The sequence below is a fragment of the Salmo salar genome, chromosome 04, assembly GCF_965601325.2.
Source record: "Salmo salar chromosome 04, fSalSal1, whole genome shotgun sequence".
In the NCBI taxonomy this organism is placed as follows: Eukaryota; Metazoa; Chordata; class Actinopteri; order Salmoniformes; family Salmonidae; genus Salmo; species Salmo salar.
In genome coordinates this window covers 78,800,474-78,826,318 of record NC_138294.1, presented here as the reverse complement: position 1 = coordinate 78,826,318, position 25,845 = coordinate 78,800,474, and the positions used below count along the sequence as shown (strand labels likewise).

General features: G+C 45.6%; 1 protein-coding gene across 2 annotated transcripts in view; it reads left to right on the top strand.

Moving 5' to 3' along the window:
- LOC106603811 (protein Jade-1) overlaps positions 1–22,077 on the top strand; it is a 253,703-nt gene extending 231,626 nt beyond the window's left edge. For both annotated transcript variants that reach the window (XM_045717329.2, XM_045717327.2), the window contains exon 12: positions 15,657–22,077. In XM_045717329.2, the coding sequence (XP_045573285.1) occupies positions 15,657–16,585 (929 nt within the window). In that variant the 3' untranslated portion in view covers positions 16,586–22,077. The remainder of the gene's footprint in view (positions 1–15,656) is intronic.
- The last annotated feature ends 3,768 nt before the right edge of the window (positions 22,078–25,845 follow it).

Genomic DNA, 25,845 nt, shown 5'->3' with positions numbered 1-25,845 from the left:
ACTCCACCAAGCAGGCCTTTATGGTAGAGAGGCCAGACGGAAGCCAGTCCTCAGTTAAAGGCACATGACAGCCCGCTTGGAGTTTTCCAAAAGGCACCTAAAGACTCTCAGACCATGAGAAACAAGATTCTCTGGTCTGATGAAACCAAGATTTAACTCTTTGTCCTGAATGCCAAGCCTCACATCTGGAGGACCATCCCTATGGTGAAGCATGGTAGTGGCAGCATCATGCTGTGGGGATGTTTTTCAGCGGCAGGGGCTGGGAGACTAGTCAGGATCGAGGCAAAGATGATTGGAGCAAAGTACAGATAGATCCTTGATGAAAACCTGCGACAGAGCGATTAGGACCTCAGACTGGGGTGGAGGTTCACCTTCCAACAGGACAATGCCCTAAGCACACAGCCAAGACAACGCATAAGTGGCTTCGGGACAAGTCTCTGAATATCCTTGAGTGACCCAGCCAGAGCCCGATCGAACATCTCTGGAGAGACCTGAAAATAGCTGTGTAGCAACACTCCCCATCCAACCTGACTGAGCTTGAGGGGATCTGCAGAGAAGAATGGGAGAAACTCCCCAAAAACAGGTATGCCAAGCTTGCAGCGTCGTTATGGGATAGTGTGTGTAGATTGATGAAGGAAAAAACAATTGAATCAATTTTAGAGTCAGGCTGAAACGTAATAAATGTGGAAAAGGTCAAGGTGTCTGAATCCTCTCCGAAGGCACTTTATATCTCTAAGAGCTACCATAGGTCCAGGGCTTCCCAATTCTGATCCATGTACTTTACTTTCAGCCTTTCACTAAGTTAAACACTCCAAAACCAGTACACAGGTGGACCTAGCAAATGACTTGCATAAGAAAACCTATTATTGATACCTATTACTTGATGGGGAACCTATTCTTGATACAGTAGAAGCGCAGTGCAGTACAGAACTTCTGTACTGCCAACACATACTTCAGACTTCAGACTTGGGTCCACCGGTAGCACAGGACACACGTGTAACACCATGACGATAGACAGTAAGGTCACTTACAGTAGGTTGGTCATCAACCATCAGTCAGAAACCAGATAACCATGTTTCCATGACAGAGGACGGTGTGTGTTTATGTGTCTGTGTAGATCAGAATCAGGTGTATTGTCCTACAAGAGGAAAATCTTGCCACAGCTCGCATACACAAAATATTTAGAAAACACAGCAGGAAACAGTCAGCCATAAATAGTACCCCACCAGGAGGAAGCTACAGTACATGGAATTGTTCATAATAGTCGCAGCCCCTGGGATGAAACTCCTCCTGAAGCAGTGGTGGAGTGAGTAGTCTGGGCTGGTGATCATGTGGCAGGCTTTGCACTGGATTGCGCGTTCATTCAGAAGGGAGAGTTTTGGAGCGGGGAGTCCAATCGGTTTAGATGCAGTGTTGGTGATCCTTAATAGTTTACTGTGGTGTGAGACTGTCAGCATGTTGCAGTAGAAGATACTTCAATAGATGAGTAGTGATGGGGATGGGCCGGTAGAGCAGCAGAAGGAGTTTTGGTTTGATTAGACTCCTGATGACAGACAGATGTTGCTGTACCGTGTAGGAACAGGTTGACATACACTCCAAGTTTACCTTGACACACTTAACCCCAAATTGCTCCAGGGACGCTGCACTTATTGCGGCTGTGTGTTTCTGTGTCTTGTGTGTGTTGTTTCTCAACAGAAATGATTGATGGAATACTACAGGTATTCTATCCTCTATTCTTCTTCCCAGACACTGTTGGCTCTCTCCTGTCGGTTGTAATGATATACTGTAATTTAGAGATACCAGTTGATTCCTTGTGATGTCAGATCAGATATCGGCAGGGAGAGAGTTAAGCACTTTGCATACAGAGACGGATGGGCTGAGTGGATATTTGCCGAGTATCCACTTGTCCCTCTAGTCAAAGTTGCTAGTGCCTTCACACAAGGGCGACACCCGCCGGTGACCATAGCAACGAAATAAACAAAGAAATTATCAGTCTATAATTTTAATGGTTTTGCCACCAAGTACTAAGTCATGTTTTGCAGAGGGGTCAAATACTTATTTCCCTCATTAAAATGCAAATCAATTTATAACATTTTTGACATGCGTTTTTTTCTGGATTTTTTTGTTGTTATTCTGTCTCTCACTGTTCAAATAAACCTACCATTAAAATGATAGACTGATCATTTCTTTGTCAGTGGGCAAACGTACAAAATCAGCACGGGATCAAATACTTTTTTCCCTCACTGTATGTATTGCGATTTGATACTGTGATTTTATTCCAATTTGATGTTCCTAACATATTGTTAACAATATGTCTGCTGCAGAGGGACAAGAGAGAGCCATGACAAAACAAGTTTTTATCATTCATGGAAATAAAAGTGCTGAAAACAAATTGGCTCCCTATTTAAAAAGAAGATGGAGAACAAACTATGAAGGAAAAATACAGAAGTTTTGCTGCAGGTACAGCCAACTAGTGCAAAAATTATATTGTGATATTTTCAAAATGATATGATATATCGTAAAAAATGATATCCCGTCATGTAACTGCAGCAATTTTTCCTCCCCATCACTAAAGGTCACCCAGGACAGCAGACAGAGGACTGTAGAGTCCCTCTGAGTGTTACGTCGTGGAATCGACTTAAGGACCTTCTGGGTGTTGATATTGAGTATCCCCAGACTGATACTTTGGGGATCATTTTAACACTTAATTTGTGTTTTTTCAGGTGTCGAGTTTACAGAGTTCTCTCTGTCTCTGAAACTCACTGCTCACCCCCCTCTCTTTCCCTTGCTCTGTGCGTATGTGGGGTTGTCAGGGTGACGGTTAACACCTGAAAACAATCGGTAGACTGTAGCAGGGCCTGCACAAACACAAGTCTGGCTCTGCCCCAGCCAGTGCATTCCTGGCCCTACCTAGCTTAGCTTAGCCTGGTCCTCCTTCCTCCCTTCTCTCTGTTCCCCCATCCCTCCCTCCCTTCTCTCTGTTCCCCCTCTCTTCCCTCCCTTCTCTCTGTTCCCCCATCCCTCCCTCCCTTCTCTCTGTTCCCCCATCCCTCCCTCCCTTCTCTCTGTTCCCCCCTCTCTTCCCTCCCTCCCTTCTCTCTGTTCCCCCATCCCTCCCTCCCTTCTCTCTGTTCCCCCTCTCTTCCCTCCCTTCTCTCTGTTCCCCCATCCCTCCCTCCCTTCTCTCTGTTCCCCCATCCCTCCCTCCCTTCTCTCTGTTCCCCCCTCTCTTCCATCCCTCCCTTCTCTCTGTTCCCCCCTCTCTTCCCTCCCTCCCTTCTCTCTGTTCCCCCTCTCTTCCCTCCCTCCCTTCTCTCTGTTCCCCCTCTCTTCCCTCCCTCCCTTCTCTCTGTTCCCCCTCTCTTCCCTCCCTCCCTTCTCTCTGTTCCCCCTCTCTTCCCTCCCTCCCTTCTCTCTGTTCCCCCTCTCTTCCCTCCCTCCCTTCTCTCTGTTCCCCCTCTCTTCCATCCCTCCCTTCTCTCTGTTCCCCCATCCCTCCCTCCCTTCTCTCTGTTCCCCCCTCTCTTCCCTCCCTCCCTTCTCTCTGTTCCCCCATCCCTCCCTCCCTTCTCTCTGTTCCCCCTCTCTTCCCTCCCTCCCTTCTCTCTGTTCCCCCCTCTCTTCCCTCCCTCCCTTCTCTCTGTTCCCCCCTCTCTTCCCTCCCTCCCTTCTCTCTGTTCCCCCATCCCTCCCTCCCTTCTCTCTGTTCCCCCCTCTCTTCCCTCCCTCCGTCCCTTCTCTCTGTTCCCCCTCTCTTCCCTCCCTCCCTCCCTTCTCTCTGTTCCCCCATCCCTCCCTCCCTTCTCTCTGTTTCCCATCCCTCCCTCCCTTCTCTCTGTTCCCCATCCCTCCCTCCCTTCTCTCTGTTCCCCCCTCTCTTCCCTCCCTCCCTTCTCTCTGTTCCCCATCCCTCCCTCCCTTCTCTCTGTTTCCCATCCCTCCCTCCCTTCTCTCTGTTTCCCATCCCTCCCTCCCTTCTCTCTGTTTCCCATCCCTCCCTCCCTTCTCTCTGTTCCCCCCTCTCTTCCCTCCCTCCCTTCTCTCTGTTCCCCCCTCTCTTCCCTCCCTCCCTTCTCTCTGTTCCCCCCTCTCTTCCCTCCCTCCCTTCTCTCTGTTTCCCATCCCTCCCTCCCTTCTCTCTGTTTCCCCCTCTCTTCCCTCCCTCCCTTCTCTCTGTTCCCCATCCCTCCCTCCCTTCTCTCTGTTCCCCCATCCCTCCCTCCCTTCTCTCTGTTCCCCCCTCTCTTCCCTCCCTCCCTTCTCTCTGTTCCACCATCCCTCCCTCCCTTCTCTCTGTTCCCCATCCCTCCCTCCCTTCTCTCTGTTCCCCCATCCCTCCCTCCCTTCTCTCTGTTCCCCCCTCTCTTCCCTCCCTCCCTTCTCTCTGTTCCCCATCCCTCCCTCCCTTCTCTCTGTTCCCCCCTCTCTTCCCTCCCTCCCTTCTCTCTGTTCCCCCATCCCTCCCTCCCTTCTCTCTGTTTCCCATCCCTCCCTCCCTTCTCTCTGTTTCCCCCTCTCTTCCCTCCCTCCCTTCTCTCTGTTCCCCCTCTCTTCCCTCCCTCCCTTCTCTCTGTTCCCCCCTCTCTTCCCTCCCTCCCTTCTCTCTGTTCCCCCATCCCTCCCTCCCTTCTCTCTGTTCCCCCATCCCTCCCTCCCTTCTCTCTGTTCCCCCCTCTCTTCCCTCCCTCCCTTCTCTCTGTTCCCCCCTCTCTTCCCTCCCTCCGTCCCTTCTCTCTGTTCTCCCATCCCTCCCTCCCTTCTCTCTGTTCCCCCCTCTCTTCCCTCCCTCCGCCCCTTCTCTCTGTTCCCCCCTCTCTTCCCTCCCTCCGTCCCTTCTCTCTGTTCCCCCCTCTCTTCCCTCCCTCCGTCCCTTCTCTCTGTTCTCCCATCCCTCCCTCCCTTCTCTCTGTTCCCCCCTCTCTCCCTCCTTCATTTTCTCTGTTCCACCTTCCTTCCCTCTATTCCACCTCTCCTCCCCTCCTCTCATCCCCTCTTCAACCCTCCACACCTTCTCCTCAGGTCTCCTGTCTCCAGCAGAGGTGCTGGTGCTGTTGCTGCGTCATGGAAACTGCTGGCCTGGGGGTGCTGATGACGCCATCACAGCAGCTCTTCCTGGCCTGTTGGGCACAGGGCTCTAGGGACTAGAGGAGGGAGGAGGGATACGTGACTGGCTAGAGGAGAGGGAACAATAGAAGGATTGGACAGGTGTTAGATGGCGCCCTATTCCCTATTTAGCGCAATACTGTGCCATTTGGGACAGAGAGTCCTTATTTTTATGTATGCAACTCGTCTGACAGTAGTTGTCTTGAGTTGTACATTTGACAAACAAAAACCAACAATGATGTAGATGATAAGCGGTTGAATCAGTGTTCATGCTTCTGGTGTGGCTATAGCCTTAGGTGGTGGGGTAACAGGAGGATCTAACAGGGGATGGCTCGGTCAGGAATGTTGAAGGTTGTGTTGGTGTGGCTATAGCGTCTGGTGTGGCTATAGCCTTAGGTGGTGGGGTAACAGGAGGATCTAACAGGGGATGGCTCGGTCAGGAATGTTGAAGGTTGTGTTGGTGTGGCTATAGCATTAGGTGGTGGGGTAACAGGAGGATCTAACAGGGGATGGCTCGGTCAGGAATGTTGAAGGTTGTGTTGGTGTGGCTATAGCGTCTGGTGTGGCTATAGCATTAGGTGGTGGGGTAACAGGAGGATCTAACAGGGGATGGCTCGGTCAGGAATGTTGAAGGTTGTGTTGGTGTGGCTATAGCATTAGGTGGTGGGGTAACAGGAGGATCTAACAGGGGATGGCTCGGTCAGGAATGTTGAAGGTTGTGTTGGTGTGGCTATAGCATTAGGTGGTGGGGTAACAGGAGGATCTAACAGGGGATGGCTCGGTCAGGAATGTTGAAGGCTGTGTTGGTGTGGCTATAGCATTAGGTGGTGGGGTAACAGGAGGATCTAACAGGGGATGGCTCGGTCAGGAATGTTTAAGGTTGTGTTGGTGTGGCTATAGCATTAGGTGGTGGGGTAACAGGAGGATCTAACAGGGGATGGCTCGGTCAGGAATGTTGAAGGTTGTGTTGGTGTGGCTATAGCATTAGGTGGTGGGGTAACAGGAGGATCTAACAGGGGATGGCTCGGTCAGGAATGTTGAAGGTTGTGTTGGTGTGGCTATAGCATTAGGTGGTGGGGTAACAGGAGGATCTAACAGGGGATGGCTCGGTCAGGAATGTTGAAGGTTGTGTTGGTGTGGCTATAGCATTAGGTGGTGGGGTAACAGGAGGATCTAACAGGGGATGGCTCGGTCAGGAATGTTGAAGGCTGTGTTGGTGTGGCTATAGCATTAGGTGGTGGGGTAACAGGAGGATCTAACAGGGGATGGCTCGGTCAGGAATGTTGAAGGTTGTGTTGGTGTGGCTATAGCATTAGGTGGTGGGGTAACAGGAGGATCTAACAGGGGATGGCTCGGTCAGGAATGTTGAAGGTTGTGTTGGTGTGGCTATAGCATTAGGTGGTGGGGTAACAGGAGGATCTAACAGGGGATGGCTCGGTCAGGAATGTTGAAGGCTGTGTTGGTGTGGCTATAGCATTAGGTGGTGGGGTAACAGGAGGATCTAACAGGGGATGGCTCGGTCAGGAATGTTGAAGGTTGTGTTGGTGTGGCTATAGCATTAGGTGGTGGGGTAACAGGAGGATCTAACAGGGGATGGCTCGGTCAGGAATGTTGAAGGTTGTGTTGGTGTGGCTATAGCATTAGGTGGTGGGGTAACAGGAGGATCTAACAGGGGATGGCTCGGTCAGGAATGTTGAAGGTTGTGTTGGTGTGGCTATAGCATTAGGTGGTGGGGTAACAGGAGGATCTAACAGGGGATGGCTCGGTCAGGAATGTTGAAGGTTGTGTTGGTGTGGCTATAGCATTAGGTGGTGGGGTAACAGGAGGATCTAACAGGGGATGGCTCGGTCAGGAATGTTGAAGGTTGTGTTGGTGTGGCTATAGCATTAGGTGGTGGGGTAACAGGAGGATCTAACAGGGGATGGCTCGGTCAGGAATGTTGAAGGTTGTGTTGGTGTGACCCCCTGACACCTCTTTATCTAGTCAATGTCATTATGAGGAATCAGGTGAAGTAGACTAGAGTGAATCAGGTACAGTAGACCTAGAGGGAATCAGGTACAGTAGACTAGAGTGAATCAGGTACAGTAGACCTAGAGGGAATCAGGTACAGTAGACTAGAGTGAATCAGGTACAGTAGACTAGAGTGAATCAGGTACAGTAGACTAGAGTGAATCAGGTACAGTAGACCTAGAGGGAATCAGGTACAGTAGACTAGAGGGAATCAGGTACAGTAGACCTAGAGGGAATCAGGTACAGTAGACTAGAGGGAATCAGGTACAGTAGACTAGAGTGAATCAGGTACAGTAGACCTAGAGGGAATCAGGTACAGTAGACTAGAGTGAATCAGGTACAGTAGACCTAGAGGGAATCAGGTACAGTAGACTAGAGGGAATCAGGTACAGTAGACCTAGAGGGAATCAGGTACAGTAGACTAGAGGGAATCAGGTACAGTAGACCTAGAGGGAATCAGGTACAGTAGACTAGAGGGAATCAGGTACAGTAGACTAGAGTGAATCAGGTACAGTAGACTAGAGTGAATCAGGTACAGTAGACTAGAGTGAATCAGGTACAGTAGACTAGAGTGAATTGGGTACAGAAGAGTGAATCAGGTACAGTAGACTAGAGGGAATCAGGTACAATAGAGTGAATAAGGTACAGTAGACTAGAGGGAATCGGGTACAATAGAGTGAATCAGGAACAGTAGACTGTAGAGTCAATTAGGTACAGTAGACTAGAGTGAATCAGGTACAATAGAGTGAATAAGGTACAGTAGACTAGAGTGAATAAGGTACAGTAGAGTGAATAAGGTACCGTAGACTAGATTGAATCAGGTACAGTAGACTAGAGGGAACCAGGTACAGTAGAATAGAGTGAATCAGGTACAGTAGACCAGTCAATTAGGTACAGTAGACTGTAGAGTCAATTAGGTACAGTAGACTAGAGTGAATATGGTACAGTAGAGTGAATAAGGTACAGTAGAGTGACTCAGGTACCGTAGACTAGATTGAATCAGGTACAGTAGATTAGAGTTAATTAGGTACAGTAGAGGGAATCAGGTACAGTAGACTAGAGGGAATCAGGTACAATAGAGGGAATCAGGTACAATAGAGTGAATAAGGTACAGTAGAGTGAATAAGGTACAGTAGAGTGACTCAGGTACCGTAGACTAGATTGAATCAGGTACAGTAGATTAGAGTTAATTAGGTACAGTAGAGGGAATCAGGTACAGTAGACTAGAGGGAATCAGGTACAATAGAGGGAATCAGGTACAATAGAGTGAATAAGGTACAGTAGAGTGAATAAGGTACAGTAGAGTGAATAAGGTACCGTAGACTAGATTGAATCAGGTACAGTAGATTAGAGTTAATAAGGTACAGTAGAGTGGATGGCAGTGGGAGGTAGAGAAGTGTGCTGAGTATCATCTCAGTTTTCTAACCTCCTCCTTCCCTGCATCCCACACCCTTCCTCCTTACCATTCCTCCTTCTTTACCTCCCTCCATGCACTTGTGTCTCTGTGCTGAGATGTTAAAATGCTCAACATCACTCTCTACTACACAACAAACATAAGATACAAAACAAAAGAATGACACAAACTGAACAACCCCTAAGGAAAAGCAAAGCTAAAAATATATGTTTTCAATATGTCCACAGTTTCGGCCCCCCTCAGGTTCTCAGGCAGGCTGTTCCAGAGGCTGGGGGCATGGTAACTAAAGGCTGCCTCTCCATGCCTCTTGGTCCTAGGCTTTGGGAGAGTTAAAAGGCCAGTGCCAGAGGACCTGAGGGACCTACTGGGTACATAACTTAAAAAGCATGTCTGACATGTATTGCGGTGCACAATCGTGGATTGATTTAAAAACCTATAGAAGAATCTTAAATAATTCTAAAACTCACAGGCAGCCAGTGCAGAGACCTTAAAACCGTTGTAATGTGTGCTCTCCATCTGGTCTTGGTCAGTACCTATGCTGCAGCATTCTGTATGTTTTGCAGTTGACCGATGGCTTCCTTTGGTAGACCAGACAGGAGAGCATTACATTAGTCAAACCTGCTTGTAATAAAAGCATTGATGAGTCTCTCTGTATCAGTCTGAGAGAGAAACAGCCGCATCTTGACAATGTTCCCCAGGTGTTAAAAAGCTATTTTAGTCACATTCCTAATGTGTGATTGGAAATTTAGTTCCGAATTTAAAATAATACCTCCGTTTTTTAGCTGGTGTTTTTATCTTTATTGCCCGTGAATTAAAATGTGCGGCTAGATTCTCTCTCTGTGCTTTCACTCCAACAATAAGTACCTCAGTCTTGTCTTGATTTAGCAGGAGGAAGTTGAGCCAACCAAGTATTTAAATCACTAATACTGTTTAATAATTTATCCGTGGAGCTAAAATCTTCTGGTGACACAGAAATGTAAAGTTGTCTGAGTAGCAGTGAAAATCAATGCTGTGCTTTCTGATAACACTGCCCAGGGGTAACAGATATAAACTGAACCGTACCAGAAGCAAAATCTAAACTTGTGGAACGCCACATGTGATGTGTATTTTCTCTGAGTTATGTTCACCAATGGTGACAAACTCTCGACTGGTTAAATAAGTGGATCGGAGAGGCCAACGCACCTCTCCAGTCTGTCCAGAACAACATTATGATCAACAGTGTGGAATGCAGCACCAAGAGTACAAGGACAGAGAACTGTTTAGCATCTGTGTTGGCTCTAAGATCATGTAGGTTATCTTATCTCTGAAACATGCCGTAAACCCGTCACATTTAGATGTAGAGGAAAGTTCACATAGGTTTGCGGGGGTAGGATTTATCAGGCCATCAATGGTTGAGAAGAGCACTCTGTAAGTATTCAGATTTATAGTGATCAAGTTAGAGAAATGAGCCCGTCTGGCATTTCTAATTGCCTTGTTATATTTGCCAAGTTGCTCTCTCAGAATATCATAATTAGAGGTCGACCGATTATGATTTTTCAACGCCGATGCCGATTATTGGAGGACCAAAAAAAGCTGATACCGATTAATTTTTATATATATTTGTAATTATGACAATTACAACAATACTGAATGAACACTTTTATTTTAACTTAATATAATACATAATTAAAATACATTTATAGTCTCAAATAAATAATGAAATATTTTCAATTTGGTTTAAATAATGCAAAAACACAGTGTTGGAGAAGAAAGTAGAAGTGCAATATGTGCCATGTAAAAAAGCTAACATTTAAGTTCCTTGCTCAGAACATGAGATCATATGAAAGCTGGTGGTTCCTTTTAACATGAGTCTTCAATATTCCCAGTTAAGAAGTTTTAGGTTGTAGTTATTATAAGAACTATAGGACTATTTCTCTCTATACCATTTGTATTTCATATACCTTTGACTATTGGATGTTCTTATAGGCACTATCATATTGCCAGCTTAATCTCGGGAGTTGATAGGCATAAAGTCATAAACAGCGCTATGCTTCAAGCATTTCGAAGAGCTGCTGGCAAACGCAGGAAAGTGGAAATGAATGCTTACGAGCCTGCTGCTGCCTACCACCACTCAGTCAGACTGCTCTATCAAATATCAAATCATAGACTTAATTATAATATAATAAACACACAGAAATATGAGCCTTAGGTCACTAATATGGCCAAATCCGGAAACTATCATTTAGAAAACAAAACGTTTATTCTTTCAGTGAAATACGGAACCATTACGTATTTTATCTAACGGGTGGCAACCCTAAGTCTAAATATTGCTGTTACATTGCACAACCTTCAATGTTATGTCATAATTATGTAAAATTCGGGCAAATTAATTACGGTCTTTGTTAGGAAGAAATGGTCTTCACACAGCAACGAGCCAGGCGGCCCAAACTGCTGCATATGCCCTGACGTGAATGCGCTTTTGTTAAATCATCACCCGTTTGGCGAAGTAGGCTGTGATTCGATGATAAATTAACAGGCACCGCAATGATTATATGCAACGCAGGACAAACTAGTTAAACTAGTAATATCATCAACCATGTATAGTTAACTAGTGATTATGTTAAGATTTATAGTTTTTTATACGATAAGTTTAATGCTAGCTAGCAACTTACCTTGGCTCCTTGCTGCACTCGCGTAACAGGTGGTCAGCCTGCCACGCAGTCTCCTCGTGGATTGCAATGTAATCGGCCATAATCGGCGTCCAAAAATGCAGATTACCGATTGTTATGAATCGGCCTCTGCCTTTGTGCAATTTTTAATTGATTAATTTCCTCACTCATCCAAGGAGCTCTCCGTTTGGATGTGGCCCTTTTCAACTTTACTGGAGCTATGGCATCAATGGTTGCTCTTAATTTGCTATTAGTTATCAACTAAATCATCACAAGAGGAAGGCAGAATAGGTGGTGGAGGATTGTTCATACACTCCAGGAAATCTGTAGCAACTTCAGAGGTAAGGTAGCGTTTCTTAATAATTCATTCAGTATTACCCTGTGCTACAAGGTAATAAAAAAGACACTATGGTGATCAGATAAAGCAACATCAACAATAGAGGATATGTAAATAGAAAGCCCCTTGGTAATAACCAGGTCCAGAGTATGGCCGTGGTTATGTGTGAGCCCAGTAACATGTTGGATAAAGTCCATAGAGCTCAAAAGATTAATACATTCAATGGCCCTGGAGTCCATGTCTTTTTCAACATGAATATTAAAATCGCCCAGCACAATGATTTTATCATAGTTCTCAAGGACAATAGACAATACTACAGATAAATCAATAAAGAAAATGGGGCAGTGTTTTGGTGGCCTATACAGGGTTATGGCCAGCACTGGTGGCTGACATTTAAACAGTATAGTATGATGCTCAAAAGACCCAAAATCGCCAAACGAAATGACCTTACAGCTGAGAGCATTATTAAAAATAGAGGCTGTCCCCCCACCCTTTTTCATTTTTCTGATAGAGTATGAAAAGCTGTCGTCTGGGGGAGGCTTCATTAAGAGCGGCACTACAGTCTGATGACAGCCATGTTTCAGTTAGAAACATGCAATCAACTTTGCACTCGGTAATTTTATTTATTTTTTAACTGTTTGTATTAACTCGAGTTAAAGGAACATAAAGTAGGTTACTCACAATAGCCATAGTGCCATTTCTATAGGAGTTGATATGCTTTCCAAGTCCTCTGTTGCTTATTCTGACAGTGAGAACTGGAACACTACAAGACCATGTCCGTCAGTCTCTAATACAGTTTGCGATGTTGCTGTTGCGGTTAGGGTGAATCCCGTCTCTTTTAAAAAGTGCTGGTTACTCCCACAGTAAGTCAAAGTTGTCACAAAAAGAGACATTCCTGTCGTTGCAAAGTTTCTGCAGGTGCTAGTTCAGGGTTGAGTCGGCCGAAACGTTCCGAACCCCTTCGGTAGCACGGGAGGGGGCCAGAGATAATTATTCTCTTCCCTGTGCTAGCCAGGGTGTAAAAAATAAAAATATAATTGGTGTTCTCCCTCAGTTCTTCAGATCGCCTAAAACGAAGGTCATTAAAACCGACGTAAGTGACGATGGTGTCAATATTGGAGTAGTTGCGCCTCTGGGTTTAGAAACTCTGTGGTTTTGTCACTCATTTTGTGGCACAGTTGCCGCGATCACATACTAGTTAACTAGGAAACACTCCGAAATTTCCGACTTGCTAACTGGTTGTAGTTATATACGTGCCATGTTCAACGAATCAGCAAGTTGGAAATGTCAAGAGTTTCCTAGTTCCAACAAGCATGTGAACGCGCCATGTGTCCTATGTCTCTGTCATTCTGGTTGTGCGCAACAGGAGCGCTCGCCTCAGCACGCATAGAAATAGGCTACGTGGCCTGTACGCCACGCTTTGGAGTCAGCACATTGAATAAGATAAAATAATTTTCCCATGTATGAATGGTGATGAAATCATGAATAATCATTAAGACTGGTTAAGACGAATGTACCAATGTAACAATGGATGTGGAAATTGCCTTTTACATTGTAGAACTAGTTTATTGGTAGTAATTGCCAATTGGGTAATTGTAAGGTCCTGGGAGAGGCCAAGTACTTATGGAGGTGTTCCTCTGCCCAGGCGTTACTGGGATAGGTATTTTATTGGTGCTTTCAAGACAACTGGGAACTGAAAAACAAGGTCAAGCCACGACATCAGTGATCTTCAGGTCTAGAAGATGCCAGAGTTTTCAACTTTAATTCTGAGTTGGATGACCGTTCAAAACTATTATTCCCAGTCAGAGCTCATTTTTTTCCAGAGTTCCCAGTTGTCTTGAATGCACTGAAGTTGTAAGTCAGAGATTTCTGAGTTCCCAGTTCCTAGCAGCATTAGTATCAGCTAACGGTACCCTAGTGGTTAGAGCGTTGGGCCAGTAACTGGAAGGTTGCTGGTTTGAATCCCTGAGCTGACAAGGTAAAAATCTGTTGTTCTGCCCTTGAGCAAGGCAGTTAACCCACAGTTCCCTGGGCACTGAAGATGTGCACCTCTCTGATTCAGAGGGGTTGGGTTAAATGTGGAAGACACATTTCAGTTGGACAACTGACTAGGTATCCCCCTAACCACATCATATGTTATAGCAATCTGTCAGTTGATGACGTGGCATGCAACCATTCATGCAATGTCTGAGCAGGGGAATGTGGCCTTTATGTAGGCTACCTGTTTGAGCTCCTGTTAGACAGATTTGATTTGGTTTCTCATGGGGAGGCTGTGTGGTCTTGCCCTCGACCTGTGTCTGTTTAGATTGGACAGGTTAAGCCTGATACAGAGGCTATTGCCTGTGTATATTTGGTAAATCTATATTTTGTATGATATGCTTTCACCATTGGATCACCAAGACCTGTAAATAAATCTACACTCTGAGCACGTCAACCTGCCTTGCCTTCTGCTGATTTCATGCCCTTACGACTGCTACAAGTCCCTATTTTACAATTACATACTCAAAATGTGTTTTAGACAAAATAATGAAAAGGGCTGCCTGGTAGCCTCAGTAAATAGACACATTTGTAGTTGAACATTCCATGCCTAGATTTTTTTTTACTTGACTTAAGACTTGTGACTCGACTTGACTTGCTCTTAGAATGCACAACTTGGACTTCACTCGAGAGTCGACCCGTTGTTTTTGGGACTCGACTTGAAATCGGACCTTTTGACTTGAGACCTGCTTGTGACTTGAATAATAGTGACTTGGTCCCACCTCTGGTTTTCCCTCCCTCTCTCTCTCCCTCTATTGTCTGGCCCTGTGAGAACCGGAGTTGCCAGGCTGCAGAGAGGCTCTGGCAGCTAACACTGGGCCATAATGACAGACAAGGAGCCATGCATATCTTATATACACAGACAGCATGCATCGTCTCCAAAAGCTGCGTTTGACAGTGAAAGTCCCTGGTGGTGGTGACAAAGCACAGACGGACTGACAGACCAAGAACAGGGCTAATGAATTGTTTAGACTCACACAGGAAATGGGTTTATAGGGTGAGTCCCAAATGGAACCCTATTCCTTATGTACTGCACTACTTTTGACCATCCCCCTAGTCTCTGGTTAAAAGTAGTGCACTATATGGGGAATAGGGTGCGATTTGGGACACACACATACTGTCTGTGAAATTATTTTAAATTCAGTGAAAGAAAGTGTGGTCAAATCCCCCATTCTGTACTCCGTCACTCAGTCAGTCCTATACTTCCTCTTCCTATGGGTTCCAGAGTTGTTAGACTTCCTCTTCCTATGGGTTCCAGGGTTGTTATAGACTTCCTCTTTCTATGGGTTCCAGGGTTGTTATAGACTTCCTCTTCCTATGGGTTCCAGGGTTGTTATAGACTTCCTCTTTCTATGGGTTCCAGGGTTGTTCCAGACTTCCTCTTTCTATGGGTTCCAGGGTTCTTCCAAACTTCTTCTTCGTATGGGTTCCAGGATTCTTCCAAACATCTTCTTCCTATGGGTTCCAGGGTTGTTCCAGACTTCCTCTTCCTATGGGTTCCAAGGTTGTTCCAGACTTCCTCTTCCTATGGGTTCCAGGGTTGTTCCACACTTCCTCTTCCTATGGGTTCCAGGGTTGTTCCAGACTTCCTCTTCCTATGGGTTCCAAGGTTCTTCCAGACTTCCTCTTCCTATGGGTTCCAGGGTTCTTCCAGACTTCCTCTTCCTATGGGTTCCAGGGTTCTTCCAGACTTCCTCTTCCTATGGGTTCCAAGGTTCTTCCAGACTTCCTCCCAAAAGGCTTTATATTTTGGATGGAACATTTGATTTTACTAACCTCCCACAGACATTCATTATTCATTACAATCATGGTCATAGTCAGATCAACCGAAGCACTGTGAATCTCTATAGCAAGGGTGTCAAACTCAATTCCTGGAGGGCTGTGTGTCTGTTTTTCAGACCTCCCTTGTACTTAATTGATCAATTAAGGTCAATGTTTAATTAGCATCTCCCCTCACCTAGTTGTCTGTCTTAACTGGACATGAATTGAAAGGAAATAACAAAACCAGCAAAACAAACTGCCCTCCAGGAAGTGAGTTTGACACCCCTGCTCTGAAGTGTGGTTTCTATGGTCCCTCTCACCTTTCGTCTGTCTGTCTCTCCCCCAGGTTTCCCCAAGACCTTCCCTCTGGACAACTCCCTGTTTGACAGCTGGCTTGCTCAGTCGGTGCAGATCACGGCTGACGACATGCTGAGCAAGTGGGCCCTGGACGGCGGGCAGCATCGTGACAAGACGGCCAGCCTGCTGTCTGACCAGCTGCTGCAGGGAGAGGAGAACCTGCTCAGCCTTATGATGGACCACTCCATGAAGTCCACCTGGAAGACCCCTCAGCTTGGCCGCAAGACCCGGGGCAAGCCCCGAACCCGGGGCCATCACTCCACCACCAACACCGCCGCAGCAACCACTGACACCCCCCCTGCTGCTGCAGCCACCGCAACCTCCACAGCCAAGGGGGCTCTACTGGCAGAGGAGAGGCCAGGCCACGGGGCTCGTAGAGGGGAAAGGTCCCGGGGCACCAAGGCCCTCCACCACCGCCACCCCCAGACTAGGAGCACTGAGGCCCCTCTGGACCCGCCACCGCAGCCGCCCACCTCCAAAATGGACTCCTGTCACATCTCGGAGGAGCGTGGCCCCTGGGACAGCCTCACGGGTACTGGGGTAGCGTCCGCCCCCCTGGCCTCCTGTTTCCCCCCATGCAGTAGTCCTGGGACAGTGCCTGAGGTTTGGTCAGGGGGGGGTCCCATTCCCCGCACAGCCTTGCGCCTCCGCCTGCACCGGCAGGGAAAGTCCCGGGGGAAGGGTGGGGGTGGGGGGTTGCAGGAAGCTGTGGAGCGCCCCCTGGAAAGGGAGAGAGAGAGGGACCCCCACCCAGTGAAGGAGACATCATCATCACTGCTGGACCCCGAGACAGACGGCTACTTCTCTGACGCCGAGCAGAGCGACTCAGACACACGCTCCAGCGCCCGCAAGCTTCGTCTGGCTCAGTTGCATTCTGGGAGCGAGGACCTGCTGAGGAGGAGCGTGCTGGCTTTGTAGAAAAAACTGAGACGCGCACACACACACACGCCATTGACCAGAATACACACTGTTTTCTCAGACTGACTGGAGCTCCATCCCAGCTCCCGCTGCCACGGCTTCTGTCTGTGCTCTTGATATTAAAATTGTAGTTATTTTCTTTCTAGATCGCTTTAATGAACCAAATCTCGGTACATCACTAGTCATGAATCATTTTATGTGCTCTGTTCTGGGGATTTGAATGTAGCTGCTACATAGTTAAACAATGAGATCCAAGATGTTAGTAGTTAAAGTAACAAAGGCTGTATGATGATGTAAGAAGACAAAGAGAAAGTGGATTTGGACTATGTTACGTTTAGGTTTTGTTTGGTTTAGATGTTGAAGTATAACACGGTGGTAAACCATGTCATCAACCCTTTCTAGCAACGTGGTGTCAGTGGTAACTAACCACAAGAGTTGGGGTGAATACTTTGTGGACATTATAAGCTAGTTCAGGTGAATCACTTATTTTCAAATGACCTAAGATGGATCCCATGATGCAATCCCTGGGATATGATGTTTAAAAAGCCTTTCAGTTCAGAATCAGACCCAGAACAGGTCTAATGGGCTAACCCATCAGTCTGAGAAATATACAGAAAATATCACACAAATATTAGCCTTTAAAAGCACAAATAGCTAACAGGAACTGTAATGCAAACATTGTGCATAAACACACTCACGTACATATACACCACACACATTACACAAACACACACATGATTACATTCTCAAAGCTACTCCCTCTGCATTCAGCCATTGTTGTAACATACTGTTTGAGAATTACGTCAGCTCTTCACTGACTCTGCCTCCTCTTCCGTTTGAATCATTGGAGAAACAATATTTAACGAATTGTGTGCCTTCTGTCGCTCCCCCAAAATGAGTTTATCAATCACTTCTATAATCTGATTTGTTACAATCAAAAAAGGGAAACCTGTTGTATTGGTAATCAAGCATACCGAAACAGATGACCTTAATTGTAGTGCCTAAAAAAGGATGTATATACAGCTTTTGCCATGAATCAACCCAACCGCACGCAAAGCCACACAGATACACAGTTCTACCATATTTGTGCAAATTGCTGCCCCAACAAAGCAACTTCTGGAGTCATTGTTGCTCCCGTCAGACGAGTGGTATAATCAGCTACAGTACAGACTCCTGGATTCTGACTTCTTTTTTTAGTTCTTTGTAAATTTGTTTTAACTCTTGTTTTTTCGTCTCAGAGAGTTGTATTTTATACTTAAAGTGGTCCACAGTATTTTCTCAGGGTTTAAAAAAATCGAAGAAGACATATAAGAAGGGTTGAAAATGTATTGAAATCAAAGTTAAACCATAAATATATTATACTATAAAAAGGCTATTTTATACATATAAGTATGTATAGAAAAGGTTCCTTTGGCAAAGCTTCACTGTTTGAACTGACTACTACTGTACTGAGAGCTTTTCTCCTGTCTCAATCAGTACACTACTACTGCTACTTCTACTACCCAACTGGCTGTCTCCTGAGTTGATGATGCCAAAGAACAGTGTAAAACAGACTGGGCAGCATGCACTCACTCTGGTAGCGTCCTAAACAACACCCTATTCCCTAGATAGTGCACATGGTGCCGGTTTGGACGCAGCCTCACTCTCCGGTGTCACCATGGGATCCGCTGAAGGACATGAATACGGAAATCTACCTGATGCCAGCAGCGCTGTTCTAGTCGATTCAATTGGGAGCTCCGCATTGCTCTGGCCTGGTGTGGCTCGGCTTTAACACCCACCACCACTATTCCACCTTGGACCCTCCCATTCCCTGCTCCCTTAAGGCTGTTACTTACTGGCCCTCTGTGGCACTGGCCTACTCTGGATGGAGTGTCGCAGTTCCCCCCTGCACCCAACCTGGGAAGAGTTGAATGCTGCTGAACTGTGTGTGTGTGTGTGTGTGTGTGTGTGTGTGTGTGTGTGTGTGTGTGTGTGTGTGTGTGTGTGTGTGTGTGTGTGTGTGTGTGTGTGTGTGTGTGTGTGTGTGTGTGTGTGTGTGGCTGATGGTTCAGAGCCCACTGACACCCCCAGTGCTGTTATCACAGGGTTGGAATGTAGAAGATGACTAGATTTTTGTGTTTGTTGTTCCGGTCCCCGGATGGGACACATATTCAGGATGAAACCCCCTAAAACAGTGTATTGGTCAGGTGGCTCTGTCTGTCTGTCTGCAGCCAGTCTGGTTACTTCATTTGGCCACTTCCTTTCCATCCACTGTAACCCTTGGAGACAGACCAGTATAACCATAGAAATGGAATGAGTAGCACATTCTATTCATTCTTACTCTATGATTGCAACGTATACAATAACAACAACCATGCTTATTGTTGTCTGCAGATAGGTCGTCTGGGTGGATGAATGGGGTTAGCGCTGTAGTAGCCCCACCGCATCCACCCAAACACCTAGTCGTTTACGTGTTGCTAAGACGATGAAATGTAAACTTGGTTTCAATATTCAATATATACACCAATTTAGACTAGACAGTGTTTTAGACGGAGCCCTTCATGTACGGCCCCTAACGTAGTAGAAAACAGGTTGTTATTGTTGGAGTGGGCATCTACGTCCTCTTCCTCCGCTTCCTCTCAGAAACAGTAGGCTGGCGTTTTAGTGAGGTGGTTGGTCTTTTAGTCCAGCAGGCAGCAGGTGACTGCACTTTTCATACAGAGTATAGATGGATGGAGGGATAGATGGTATTATATCCTAGATGAACAGTATTATCTGACAGAGTACCTATGGATGGATGGTATTACTATTATCCTCGTCAAGCAGGGTTTCTTTGCCCCATTCCTGATGACCCACAGGGTTGCATGTTTTATTCCAGCCCACACTAACACACCTGATACAGATAATCAAATTGATGATCAGTTGAATTTAGCATGTGTTAGTGCTGGGCTGGAACAAAACGTACATTCGGACGGTGGGTCCCCTGAAATAGGGTTGAGAAAGGCTGTGGATGAATGTCCTAGTGCTGTCTCCGTACCACCTAGGAACCGCTGCTGCTGCTGTTGTCGTTTGTAGCGCGAAAAGGCCATCAGCACACTAACAGAACACAACAACGACGTCATTGAGAAGGATCTCCTCTTCTGTGTTAGTTGCTTCCTCCCATAGGGAACTGGTTCAAGGCTGTAGTAGTTGGACTGCCGTTTACCTATCTGGTTTTTGTATGCACCAACAATAATGTATAGTACTGTACTAGAGACCGTTTTGTTTCCTTGTTAAAAGCCTTCGCAAGCTGTTTTTGTAACGCTTCTGCCGCGGCTCATATAACTAGAATGCTGACTCATAATCAGACCAACTGCTTCCTTATTGGCGCTTTAGCTCTCTGACCGTCGACGGACTGCTTCCACACAGTGAAGTATGGTTCCAATCCAACACCCACCCCACAGACTAGGGTTCTGTCTCCCCTCCCTGCTTCAGTGTTCCGCCAGCCCGCCTTGACTCCTTCATTGTTCAAACTTTAAGGTCAAATAATGACATGCATGTGTAGTGGAGAGAGCGTTTGTCAGTCTGCTGCTTAGAGAGAGAGAGGGTGTTTGCGCCCTGTCCACACAGTGTACTTAAACAGGCAGGGAATCTGAACAACACCCATCTCTCCTTTTTTCTGTGTGGCACACAAACTCAGTGCAAACACTTCTGTTTTTACTGGAGCTACTTTTATTTGCTTTCTTTGCTTTTGTTTTATACAACCAGAGAGAAAATGATTTGATAAAACAAAAGGGGAAATTGCTAATTGCAGTTTAAATGGCCAGGCCGGCTCACCAGTGGGCTGATAGTTCAATTGGCCAGGCCTGCTCCCCAGTGGGCTGATAGTTCAATTGGCCAGGCCGGCTCCCCAGTGGACTGATAGTTCAATTGGCCAGGCCGGCTCTCCAGTGGGCTGATAGTTCAATTGGCCAGGCCTGCTCCCCAGTGGGCTGATAGTTCAATTGGCCAGGCCTGCTCCCCAGTGGGCTGATAGTTCAATTGGCCAGGCCGGCTCACCAGTGGGCTGATAGTTCAATTGGCCAGGCCGGCTCACCAGTGGGCTGATAGTTCAATTGGCCAGGCCGGCTCTCCAGTGGGCTGATAGTTCAATTGGCCAGGCCGGCTCTCCAGTGTGCTGATCAGCGTGCAGCTGAAGCCTGGAAGAGATCTTTTGTTCTCTCACTTCCTCCGTGGAGAACGCTCACAGGAAACTAACCGCTGCTCTTTGGCAGCACAGCGGCCGGGTCTCAAATAGTACAATATTCCTTTTATAGTGTACTACGGGTACTGGTCAAAAGTAGTGTACTATCAAGAAAATAGTATGCCATTTGGGATGCACACAAACTATTTCTGACCAGCAGGGTCACAGAATGTGTTGCTCTCATTAAAACCAATAGTTCCCCTCCAGAAGTTAGAGGCTCAAACTTTTTTTTTAAATGTAATCCAATGACATTTCAAATGTTCATATGGACAGAGAGTGCACAGGAACGTTTATTTCAATTTCCTGTTCAAGTTCCACAGTTCAAATAAGTTGTTCCCATGTTGATTTTTTTTGCGATGTTCATTCCCTGACCTGTATGCACTTATGAGTCCATTTCCAGGAGATAAGGTTTAATATCCAGAACCACAGCTGCTCCTCCTAAGGTTGGGCCAATTTACCATTAGTGTCTCTGCAAGCGAGCCAAGCTCAGATTTTTTGCAGTTTTTGTAACTGATCTGGCATCACTTTGCTGCCTCGAAATTCAGGCTACATCCCAAATGGCACTGTATTCTCTATGAAGTGCACTACTTTTGACCAGGGCCCTTGGGGCTCTGGTCAAAAGTATTGCACCAGGGAACAGGGTGACATTTGGGATGTTAACTCTCTAAATACCTGTCCTGTATCTCCTACTGGTCACATCCATCATTTTGATAGGAGTCAGTGATCTCTCTTATCAAAGCAGACTCTGACATGGTCCCTCCTCCCTCCTCCACCTGCCTGTTTTATTTGTCCTTAAAAGGCGCTGAAATCTACTGCTGCCGTGTACAATTCAATTCCTCACCCATTTCGGCTCGATCTGCATCAGTTATACAATACGATAATATGAATGTTGCAGGAGTTTATCCTGCTGTATTTTTTGTTTCAAAGAATGTTGTGCCATTTGTTAATAGCAAAGATAAATATTGAACATATATTAAAAAGAAAAGCTATTTTAAATTATTTTTGGGCTTTTTTTTGCAATATTTATTTTCTTGTATTAGAATCTTCTTTGTAGGAGGAAAAACGAAACATGTATTTTTCATTAGTGCAAAAAGCTATTTTTCCTTTTTGTACAATTTCAATGTTAAGCAAAACTTTAAAAAGCAATATGATGTTCCATGTGACTGTATCTGCATGCTGTTTGTGTTGCCTTGACGACGGCTGTGTCCACTATGACCCTGTCCCCCCCTCCTCCCCTCGGCACTCTGGAGTGGTTGACCAGTGTAGTCAATAAAGCAGTGCTTTCTGTGTACACATGCTCTCGTTCGTCTCTCTGTTCAGTTCACCATCCCAACAGCTCATCTCTTCTTTTTAAAGGGCAATCTGCGATTGAAATAACAACAAAGCAGACACCCCAACACTTTTTGGTAAACAGTTGAGGGATAGGGTATGACAGTTAAACTAAGCTCATGAGGCATTTATAAGTTATATGCTTCCAGAATCAATGGCTAGATATAATTAATTAACAAGTCCAAAAAACGGAAGTCTCATTGCCAGAATTCCCCTTTAAAGAGCGTTCCAGGTTGATTGATTCAACACAGTGCGTCTCTGAATCTATCTGGGCCACTACATGGACTCGGCGGTAACTAGACTAGATACTCCTTGGATTGTTGTCAGAGACTGTTTCTATCACTTGTATTTCACATGTAGGTTGTGAGATCGATTGCCCCATAACATACAAAACATCCCAAGTTGTAGGCCTAGTGAATGTAGACATCTTAGCTGCGTGTGTAAGAATAGCTTAAGGTGATGAATTATTGGTATTAATACTTTTACAATAGAACAGCTAGTTACTTTCAGTGCTTGATACCACATTCTGTAGCTAACTATACCATGCCCCTATATCAACAGTTGACGTTTCCAAATTAGCATCCAAACCAAAGCATACCATTCCTTGATGAATCGATGAAGCAAGATCATCTTTATAACAAAATGTTCATGGACTTCTGCCATGTTCATACAACACCACCAGGACATCCTGCAAGCAGAGCAACTTTGGGTTGAAACATAACACAATGGATACGTCCTTAATGGCACCGCATTCCCGTTATAGTGTACTACTTTTTACCAGATCCCTTTGGGCCTGTGCACTAAATTAGGGAATATGATGCCATTTGGGATGAACCCAAAGGCTAGTTTGAATAAATCATTCTTACATTATCTGAAATCGCCTGGATATATGGATATAAAGGCTAAATGTTAAGAGCATGTCTGTCTGTGTGCTCTGCTATGAATTAGAGTATCCCGCTGCTCTTAAAGAAACAGGTGTTGACTTTGTGGAGGCTTGTTTAAAGTATGCTACACACCAAGCTGCTGGAAATTAAAGCTAGTTTATTATTGTTGCTCTTGACCTGGGTCCAGGCAGGGCACTTTGCTGTAAGTGACGTATGACTTCCCATACTACCCCTAGTAAATACTCAGCATGGCTGCCTCTAGCCTGCATGTGGGAAACTAGTGGGAGTAGAGCAGCTGCTTTTTAAGGAAGGTTTTACTTGCAATGACTGTGATATGTGGTTGTCATAGCTACCTTCGTTGAATGCACTGACTGTAAGTCGCTCTGGATAAGAGCTTCTGCTAAATTACCTCAATGTAGTGTGTGTGTGTGTGTGTGTGTGTGTGTTGGACTGTACAGACATACTGTACAGAGAAATAATCCTTTAGAGAAAATCAATCAAAACTAAAAGTTGGTTGATTCAGTAAGTAGTGGTACTGTTTCTTTAGGCCACCATTTATTCTTATTACACATACTGAACAAAAATATCAACGCAACATTTAAACTGTTGGTCCCATGTTTCATGAGCTGAAATAAAAGATCCCAGAGATTTTTGATACACACAAAAAATGTTGTTTTCCTCAAATGTTGTGCACAAATTTGTTTACATCCCTGTTTGTGAGCATTTCTCTTTTGCCAAGATAATCCTATCAACCTTACAGGTGTGGCATATCAAGAAGGTAATTTCATAAGTGCACCTTGTGCTGGGGACAATAAAATGCCACTCTAAATGTTGTCACACAACACAATGCCACGGATGTCTCAAGTTTTGAGGGAGCGTGCAATTGGCATGCTGACTGCAGGGATGTCCACCAGAGCTATTGCCATATAATTTAATGTTAATTTCTCTACCATAAGCCGCTTCCAACGTCATTTTAGAGAATTTGGCAGTACGTCTAACAGGCCTCACAACCGCAGACCAGTTGAATAGTGTTGTGTGGGCGAGCGGTTTGCTGATGTCAACTTTGTGAATAGAGTGCCCCATGGTGGCGGTGGGGTTATGGTATGGGCAGGCATACGCTACGGACAATGAACACAATTGCATTTTATTGATGGCAATTTAAATGCACAGATACCGTGACGAGATCCTGAGGCGCGTTGCAATGTCATTCATCCACCACAATCACCTCATGTTTCAGCATGATAATGTAACAAGGATCTGTACACAATTCCTAGAAGTTGAAAATGTACCAGTTCTTCCATGGCCTGCATACTTACCAGACATGTCACCCATTGAGCATGTTTGGGATGCTCTGGATTGACGTGTACGACAGCATGTTCCCAGTTCCCGCCAATATCCAGCAACTTGGCACAGCCATTGAAGAGGACTGGGCCAACATTCCATAGGCCACAATCAACAGCCTGATCTACTCTGTGAAGGAGATGTTGCGCTGCATGAGGCAAATGGTGGTCACACCAGATACTGTCTGGTTTTCTGATCTATGCCCCTAATTTCTTTTTTTTAAGGTATTTGTGACTGTATTCCCAGTCATGTGAAATCCATAGATTAGGGCCTAATTTATTTATTTCAATTGACTGATTTCCTTACATGAACTGCAACTCAGTAGAATCTTTGAAAATGTTGCATGTTGCGTTTATATTTTTGTTCAGTATAATTATTTGATAGCCTCACTGCTGGTTAGATAGACTCATTGATACCTCTGATGTCGTTCAGTCGGTCAGTATGAACAAACAGTTGGTAAATGTGATGTGACTGTAATGTGTTTGTTGGTGAATAATCCCCCATGTCCTCTTCTTCCTCTTGTGTAACATTCCTAAACAGAAACAGGTTGCAGTTGGGTCATCCTGCCACACGAGGGAGCAGCTATCATTTTGTCTCCTGCAGGGTAGGTGGAAAAAAGTAACTTCGGAGTGGCATTTGCTGCCATGATTATGCCAATGCTATAGCCGGGCATCACTTAGCAACATAAATGGTGGCTGCTACCATGACAGGACGTCTACATCAACTGGCCTGACTCTGGCAGAACAGTGTACGCAGGAAGGGAGGTGTTGACAGTGAAACACCCAGCTCTAGTGACCTCTTGTGGTCGTATTAAAGGACTTCAAAATCAATGGCTTCTTCATTCCTCACCTAGTACTAGGCTACAGTTACAGTACACCACTGAGGACAACTAGCTACAGTACTGTCCTACTTTTGAGATAAGCTCTATTGACAGTCCCAAACCTGACACTGGCTCTATTGTCAACCCCAACCTATCACTTTCAAAGATGGCTAGGACTTGTAGTCTTCAATCTAAGTGTTTATTAAGCTGTACAATAGTAGGTTAATAATGAATTACAGTGGGTCTCTGTTTGTCATCAGGGGAGGGTATTTCAACCGGTTGCATTATCCTCTGTCATAGCCCGGGGCTTTCTCCTTCTTCTTGGCTCTTTTGAAGTGTCTGGGCTGACAGATCTGTGAGTCCCCCTCCAATAGCGCTGTCTCCACTGTTTAAGTTTGTATATTTAGGGACTGTGTCCTCTGGGATTGTGTGTGTCCGTGCGTGAAAAAGATCCAGGCAGCATTATTCTGAGTCCCATCACTCAAGGACCCCCACTGGCCTATCCCCCTTTCTCCCAGAGACTATAAATACAGCACTGCTTTTGCAGTTCCCTTCTCTCTTTTTTGCTCACCCTTTCAGAGATGTTGACTGGTGTGATGCCGCCAACAGCCACCTAGCCTCTTCCCATGCTAACAAGGAAGTGATTATTCAGTGAGGAAGACGATAGGCTTTCACTACATGAGGG